An 8919-nucleotide genomic window follows, 5' to 3' on the forward strand; every position below is an offset into this window, starting at 1 on the left:
ATGTTCTCTCATGGGAAGATGGTCTGGAAAGCGATTTTTAGTCCTTACCTTACTCTAACATACCCAACATCACTAATACATATGTTTTTATTCTATTTACAATTGTTGAGGAAAGAATCCCTGAGTTTCAAGAAACTATGGATTTGAGGTGAAATCCTTTTCAAGGGGGAGGGAATGATGCAATCCTACCCCCCAAGGGAATTGGATAGAAGACTCCAATAAGATTGGGTCAGAGATGCAAGAGAAGGCCCTAAGGTTCTCATGAGCCTTAAGGTATATTTTGGGCCCATGGGCTAAGTATGAGCCCACTTATCTTTGTACATATTAGATTAGGATTTTATTATTTTTGGGCCTTGTATTTAGGGCTCCATAATGTAGGTAGGGTACCCTATAAATGTAGGATTTTTCAACCCTTGTATTTTAGGGCACCTAGTCTAGTTTTTGTATTAGGGGCAGTTTTGTAATTTCACATGCATTAAGTGAATATCTTATGTGGGTGTTGAGAAATAAATTTAATTAAATTGGGAGAAGCCCAATCCAATTAAATTTTAGAGGGGAAGGTGAGCATTTGTTTGTTACACCCCATTGTCACATCATATAGTCACACTTTGTGCATGTCCTTCATGTTTTACGTGCCTCATGACACCTAAACACACTTTGTGCAGAATCTTGGACTTGATCTTGGATTAGTGAGCTGAACCATAGCTAAAATTCACTAATCATAATTAGTGAAATTTTTGCTCCAAAATTTGGCTCCACAAATTCAATTTCAAATTCAAGTGAAATTTCAATAGAAATTCAAATTTTCCTCCAATTTCGTGTGACACTTAGGCTATAAATAGAGGTCATGTGCGTGAATTTTTTCAACTTTGATTATTTGAAAATTAAACTCCAGATTTCAAAGCTCTTTTAGAGCACAAAATTTCATGCTTTTCTCTTCCTCTCCCTTCATTCATCTCCTTCTTCCTCCAAGCTCTTATCTATGGTCTCCTATGGTGGTGAGCTTCTTCTAGACTCATCTTCTCCTTGATGTGGCGCCTCCTCTCTCTCTTCCTTCTCCATTCCGTTGCAATTCATCTTCCAATAAGCAAATGAATTCATTGATGAAGAAGATCCTAAGCCTACAAGCTCCAATAAAGCTTACATCAAGATGCTAAAAGATCTTTTGGATGCAATCTAAACGGGCCCAACCATTTATCAAAAGACTTGTTCTAACTTGCACACCTATATGCCTTTGGCTAGATTGTAGTGACTAGCTTAAATTTTACCAAAAGGGAATTAATAAGATAATATATTAGAACAGCTTTATTAAATTAATTCTGTTCTTTAACTAATCTTAAAGTTTATGGTCTCTCTTGCATGACATCTCATAATTAATAAGCATATATCCATATACTTACTATTAATTACTGATTTAAATACATTGTTTTAATTTAAAATTTTTTATTTTTTGTTTTTGTAAAAAAAAATATATATTTTACTCTTTGTAATTTTTTTCTCGTTCTTAACAACCTTTAGATAATATTATTTTATCATTTAAAACATTTTTTTATTATTCAAAACGTTATCCAAGATCCTTTAAGCATTAAAAAATAAAACACACATGTAAAAAAAGTTATAGAAACGAAAAGAAAAAAAAAAGATAGAAACCAAAAGGAAAAAAATGTTAAATTGTATGTACCAAGAAATGTATTTACTCAGTTCTTGTTGACGAAAAGCAAATTAGAAGTTCAATACAGATATTATATAACCTTGCGTAATTTTTGACAAGGGACACTGTCAATCGAAGGTATGGGCAATAGCTGGTTCCTTTGTCAATTTGTTGTTTTCTTCTGATCAGCATATACAATATTCCACCTTTAATGAGCAGAAAAAACTGCTTGATTAATTTAAAAAGTTTTGAAATTTGCAGAGATCCCTTTTGGTTCTAGTGATGAGCTTCTCTCTTCTCGCTACGCCTTTCACCCTTTTCCTTCTCTAAAAGCTAGATTTGGGAACACATTCTTCTGGTTCTGGGGGCAGAAACCCAGCGCCCGATTGAACCCTTTGTTATTTCACTGTCACACATAGCAGCAGAAAACACCCACTTCCCAATAAGTATTCACTCTGTGCTCTCTTTAGAATCAGTGTATATATATATATATATATATTATGCCAAGTACTAAAAGATAACACAAAATAACAAAAGAAATCACAAAAAAACAACAACTCATCATTGAAAGAAAAGGGCATGGAAAAGAGAAACGGAACACGCCATTTTCTATAGCTTGGAAACTCACAGAAGCTTTAATTTTACTTTTACTGAAAATAACAGACCCCAATTCCATGACGGTCCACAAGTCACAACTTGCCCATCACCTAAGTACACTACATTTTTTTCTTCATTACCCGTCAGTCACATCCCTAGCCCCTGTCTTCTCTACTCACATACAAGACACTAACTTCACATGCAAAAGATTCCAAAACACACCACATAGATAAAATCCTAACCTCTCTCTATCTAGCCAATTTACAATTTACATCAACCTAGATACGTCACACAACATTAATGCTCTAACATTTTCCCTCATATTTTACTGTAGAGTCACTTGAAATTAAAACTCACAAACACGTCCCAGTAACAATTAAATACAATAATAAAATTAAAAATTGATTACATAAAAATGAGCTCTCTATGATTGCATCCTAGATTTCAAATTGCTCCATAACGACAACTACAACTATAATATCATAGATTTAATTTGACTTGTCTATATTTTGCCACAATTTAGAAAGAAAAAAAAGACAACTTAGATGTAGTTATTTAAATATATTTAATATTATTCTCTAACCAAAATTAGAATTTCACTCCGATAATCTTCTTTGACTACTTATATTAACCTTTATTATACGGAGCACTGAGATAAAAAAAATTTAATTTTAATTAAACAACAATACTGAAAACATTAAAAAACTATTAGATGCAGATATTTTTAGTATTATTTTTCAAGAGAAATGTTTCATGGACACCCATTATATGCTATAAAACACTTAGAGGAAAAAAAATATAAGTATCAATAAAATTTATGATGTGAAAAAAAAATAAAAAGAGAAAATTAAAAATTATTGGTAAGATATTTAAAATAAATTGATGTTTATGAATCATTATGTTATTTTTCAATTAAAATGAGAGTTTTAGCTGTGCCCATAACAAAGATTTGAATTAAAGGTCAACGTAAATTATCTAAACGAAACTCTAATTTTAATTAGAGATCAACACCAAAGCATCTACAAAAACTATATCTATGTCTTGTTCTTAACTTTTATCCTCTAAAAGATGTAATGCATCTTCATAACATTCCCGCAACTGCAAATTTAAAACTTTGACCGCATCTGCTAGATAATAATTAAGCAATGAACTTTCGGTCTAGGACACGGCGCCGTTTGGATCTGTCGTTGGAATTACTGGAGCGTTCCACCAGAGACTTCAGCGAGTTCTGCAGAAACTGGATCGATTCACCGCTATGGTCTTTATCCGTGGCCACCACGAGAACGTTGCGGGTTCTTCCTCCGAGCGTGGCCATTTCGGCCTTGAGCGTTTTCAGGCGCAGAGACCTCAGGATTTCGATGAGCTCGGGGATGAGATCGGAGCGGTCCTCGCAGCACAGAGAGGCCTTGAATATGAGGCGTCCGTCATTGTCGTCACAACCACCGTGGTCGTCGTTGTCACCGCTGGTGGACAAGACGGAGACCTCATCTGTCTCCGACGGAAACGCTTCGGAATCGGATAGTGAGGATATTTGCTGCTTCAACTCCCTCACCCGTTGGACCACCTTGGCAAGAAGGGAAGCCTTGTCCGTCTGAAAAACAAAGTGGATCAAAAAGTTAATTGACTTTTCTTCCAAACTCAATTATTTGTGTCTTGCAATGTTGTTGTCTTTTCTTGAACGTTTGATAAAGCATGAAAGAATCCTAGGGAGGAAGAACAACAAAATTCTATACCAAAGATGTCTTAAAAAAAAAACTGTTTTTAATTTTTAAAATGTAATTAAATAAGATTGCTGAGAGTTGTTAGAAGGTGGTGTAACCATATAAGTCGTAGAACAGGCTGTAAAATTGAGAGAAAATGAATAAGATGAAAATAAAGTGATTAACATATATTTATTTAGTGTATTATTCTTGAATCAAAATATTATCACCTTTAATAACATTAAATCATTGTATAGCATCAAACTCTTGATTGAAATGTTCTTTCACTACTATAATATTTATAAATTATTATCTAACAGTAATATATTATTAAATTTATTATTTAAGTATTATGAAATTTATAATTTATTATTTTACTTTATTATAATATTAAAATATTTAATTGATATATTATTTATAAATATTTTATTATCAATTTTTATATGAGATGAATTCTTATTACGTGTCTATAAGTTGGATTCATGCAACTCTCGGTCTCCTAAACTATCAAGTTTAATAAATTGCCAGTTGTTAACTGTTACACACTAGTTAGCTTTTACACTGTAGTCAACTGGTGCACCCATTTAGCTTTGGTGGGTCAAAAAGTATGCAACCTTTGCGAACAAAAAGCGAGAAAGATTTTACAAGTTACTACCCTTTCACACCCACTGTTTCTTAGCAACTGTTCTTTTAATTCTCTAAACAGTAAATAACTTTTTTTCTTTAAAATAAGTTTAATTTAAAACGAAGATGATGCAAATACATACGAATGAGAAGATTGATAGAGTATGCATAGATTGAACTACAAAATGAAATATCATATATATACCTTGGAATTGCAAGGAAGAAGGGTGCGAAGCTTATCGAGGTGGGAGTTGATTCTTTCCCTTCTTCTCTTCTCAGCCTCTTTGTGGTTCCTCAAAGCAGCAAGGGCTTTGTCTTCATGAGAAGGGGCATGATGATCATGAGATGCTTCCAAAGGGTAATAAGAAAAGGAGCCAGAGAAGCTGTGCTGCATGGTTGATGCTGCAGGTGCCGCAGGGAGGCCATATGATGCAGTGTTGAAGAAAGCATCGTTGGTGTTTGTGAGGAATTGGAAGAGCTCAGAATTCTCCATCTCAATCTGACGATGCATCATATTGAGAGAATATTGCTAGCTAGCTATAGATTGAGGGTAGCTATAGAAAGTGTGTGAGTGTTTGGAAGTGTGTGTGGTAGTTTCAGTTTTTGTGTTTGTTCTTTGGTACTGATGATTATGATTGTGCTTTTTGACTGACCCCCAATAAGAGAGCTCTTTCACAAGTGTGAAATGGAATCAAAGCCTCGGACTTGCAAACCTAGCTTTCGGTGCTCATTTTTATATTTTCTTTTTAGTCATAAGGATCTCCTTAGCTAGTATGTTAACATATTGATTAAGAAATTAAAATAAAATAAAATAAAATAAAAATATTGAACAATGTAATTTTATGTATCTTAATAGATAAAAAATTATTTTTTTAACCAATATCTCGTTTTAATTAATAAACTGTAATTTTGAACTTTGTTATAGTATGTGGGAATATTAAACTGTTTAGTGGATAAATTGCGTCGATGATTATAGGTATATAATCAATTAACGTGTCTGCCTTATGTGTCCTTTATCCCTTCATTGGTTTACTTGTTTGTGAAAACGGGCCCACTTTTATCCGGACATTATCAAAATGTTGTTTTTATTATTATTATAACGAGTGTTGAAAATTATTTTAATATTTAGCTAACCTTAAACGGTAAATTTTGCAATTGAAAATGTTAGAAGTATTATTTTAATTAGATAGATATATGATATTTTTTTATCATATTTTTAAAGATATTACTTTTTCTCTGTCTTTTCTCATCATCACGCATTACCCAGTATACCCATTTTGTGATATACATATTTTTTGCTTTTTCTACTCATTCTTTCTTCTTTTTGTAAAATACAAAAATTTTGTGCAGAACAAAATAAAAATCATCTTCAGAGTTTATAGTTCGGTGTTTAAATTTTGAATTTAAGTTTTAGGATGTATAGAAATATGGCCCAAATTATTGATTTAATTGTGAGCAAAATATAAATTTTGATACATGACAGTGTCATTAACACACTGTTCACACAAATACACAATGAATCATGAGAACTTTTTTTGTTACGAGAAATAAGAATTATATATATATATATATATATATATATATATATATATATATATATATATATATATATATATATTATGATATAAATTTATGTTCTCATTTGACACAATAAATTTTCGCTTGATACATCTCTTATATGTGAGTTTGATTTGAATACATTGTCAAGAAAAATTTACATTGTCAACTAATTAAAAATCATTTTAAATACAACTATAATATAATTATTATAAAAGTTAATAATTTTATAATATATTAAATAATAATGTAAAATACTTGAAACTTGTATATTATTTTTAATTATATATAGGGGATTGCTAATATGCACACACATCCTTAATTTTTTTTAGTATGAGTGCATTAGCACCTAACAAAATGAAAGTTTGGTGAAAAAGACCAACAAATTTCTTTATTTTAGTAAGTTTAATTTAAGTATATATATTATAATAATTTATGATTCAATTTTAAAATAACCATTTTTCTCTCCTCTTCATATTCATCAGCATTAAATGTTTAAACTCTCTCTCTCTAATCTTTTCTCTCACCATTTATCTAGATTAAATTTTGAATTTTTATTCTTTCTTCTCTCTCCTTCTCTCTTAATGAGCCGGTTCGCATGATATTGAGGTGTTTAGAAGAAGTTGTTAGCACTAGGAGATGAAAGATGAGAGAGAAGTATGAAATCAGTTTTCTTATAATGAAATCAATTAAATTACTGTATTATCCCAAAAATAAATTAATTAGAGTAAAAGATAATGTGGTTTTTCTATCTTCAACTTTTGGTGTAGGTTGTTAGCATACATTAACTAAAAGCAAAGTGGAAGTATGTTAGAGCATCTCCATCACATGCTTGGGAAGCAACAAGTATTAGAAGCAATATTGCTACCAAAAGTACCAGCCTTTGTAGTCACGTACAAACAAGTTGCTTTCTCGACACAGTGCTAGCTGAAGCAACATTACTTTAAATTGTTGAATTAATAAAAACAATTGTTAAGTTTGGTTGCATCCAAGTCACATTGGGTTGTACTAAACAATTAAATCCTTAAGGTTTTGATGAACAAAGTATAAATTTTATGTGTTAAGTTTTTATGCTTAAGCTATAGGTTCATCTATCTATATCAAATACAGAAAAACATAAATAGAAAGGCTTTGGATGATGGTCAAAGTATTAGTCATTGGACGATATTGTCTCAGTGTCTAGTCCTAAGAAGACAAGTGCTTTAGCACTTGGCTTGCAGTACAAAAGCAATGAAATAGTTACTCAATCCCCAAGTATTGAAACAGTCATCAGAAAGAATCGTCCATAGGTTCAGTAAGCATCTCAAGCCGTAACGCACGAAAGGGAAGATTTAAATTTTCTTGACATTCTTAATTCCTTTCGTCTTATGTTGTTAACACTTTTTTGGATTTGTATGTTGAAAGTCAACTTTGAGCACTAGGTGACACTGACAGATTGTACTTCTCTAAAGATATGTGGCCTCATGTCAAATGTCAAAGTTATTAGACAACAGTTAGTTGAGATCTCTCAATGGATTGAAGCTCTGAAGCTTATATAAAGCCTAAAGATGTTCGTGTTAATGTCGTCGAATCACAAGAGAATTATCTGAGACGAAAATGAAAAAAATGGTGTAACGCTATCAGTTTACTAGACGAAGGAAACTTGAGCGAATATAGTGAATCTTAACTTTGCTACGCTAGCAAGATTCATTGTATTTGAGGTAAACACTGTTGGATCAAGTGGCCTCATAATAATTAAGAAGGGGGGTTGAATTAATTATTAACGTGTCTTGACTAATTAAAAATTTATCCTTCTTAATGTTACTAGATTCAATTAGGCTTTACTACTAAGTTATGAGAAAGTAAAGAACAGAAACAATAACTTAGACAAGCGGAAATAAAAAGTACACAACGGAAAAGTAAAGAGTGTAGGGAAGAAGAAAGCAAACACAAGACTTATACTGGTTCGGTCACAACCCGTGCCTACGTCTAGTCCCCAAGCAACCATCGGTTCTTGAGATTTCCAATAACCTTGTAAAATCCTTTACAAGCATAGATCCACAAGGGATGTACCCTCCCTTGTTCTCTTTGAACAACCAAGTGGATGTATGCTCCACTTGAACTGATCCACAAGAGATGTATCCTCTCTTGTTCTCAGTATTACAATCCAAGTAGATGTACGCTCTACTTGTACCACAAAGGATGTATGCTCTAATGTGTTAAGACAAAGAATTCTTAGGCGATTAGTCCCTTGAATCTTTGTAAGGGGAAACAAAAGATATATCAGGTGGTTAGTCCTTTGAAATCTTTTGTTCAAAGGGAAGAGGAAGAATCAAAAGAATTCTCAGGCGGTTAGTCCTTTGAATCTTTTGGCAAGAGGAAGAAGGAAGAATCAAAAGAATTTTCAGGCGGTTAGAACTTTGAATTCTTTTGGCAAGAGAGAGAAGGAAGAAAAGATAGCACACTTTTATTTTCTGCAGAATTTCCACTTGCAGAAAAACAAAGTTTTGAAACCGAAGTTTAGAAAGCTTTTTGGCAAGAGTTTTTGCAAAGAAAGACAATAGGCAATGGTCAGAAAAGATTTGAAAGAGATATGTGTTTTTTATTATTGTAAAATGTGTGTCAAGGTCTTGCTTTTATAGACTCTTCATGTTTGGTCAAAAAACCATGGGAAGAGTTATGACTTTTGAGAAAATTATGTTAAGAGTTATAACTCTTAACTTTTTCTTCAAAACTATTCATTGGTAATTGTTAGTCGGTGAAAACGACTAACTTTTGTGTATAAAACTTGTATAAATTGTATCAAACTCT

At 32.2% G+C, this 8919-nt stretch overlaps 1 protein-coding gene across 1 annotated transcript; it reads right to left on the reverse strand.

The window, feature by feature from the left end:
• Positions 1–3150: 3150 nt before the first annotated feature.
• On the reverse strand, positions 3151–5242 carry LOC114391523 (transcription factor bHLH106-like). The gene is made up of 2 exons (XM_028352526.1): positions 4778–5242; positions 3151–3839 (listed from the first exon to the last, which is right to left on the reverse strand). Exons 1-2 carry the CDS (start codon positions 5084–5086, stop codon positions 3387–3389), a joined length of 762 nt encoding a protein of 253 aa, XP_028208327.1. The 5' UTR covers positions 5087–5242; the 3' UTR covers positions 3151–3386.
• Positions 5243–8919: the final 3677 nt, after the last annotated feature.

Source organism: Glycine soja, chromosome 2 (genome assembly GCF_004193775.1).
Source record: "Glycine soja cultivar W05 chromosome 2, ASM419377v2, whole genome shotgun sequence".
Classification (NCBI taxonomy): Eukaryota; Viridiplantae; Streptophyta; class Magnoliopsida; order Fabales; family Fabaceae; genus Glycine; species Glycine soja.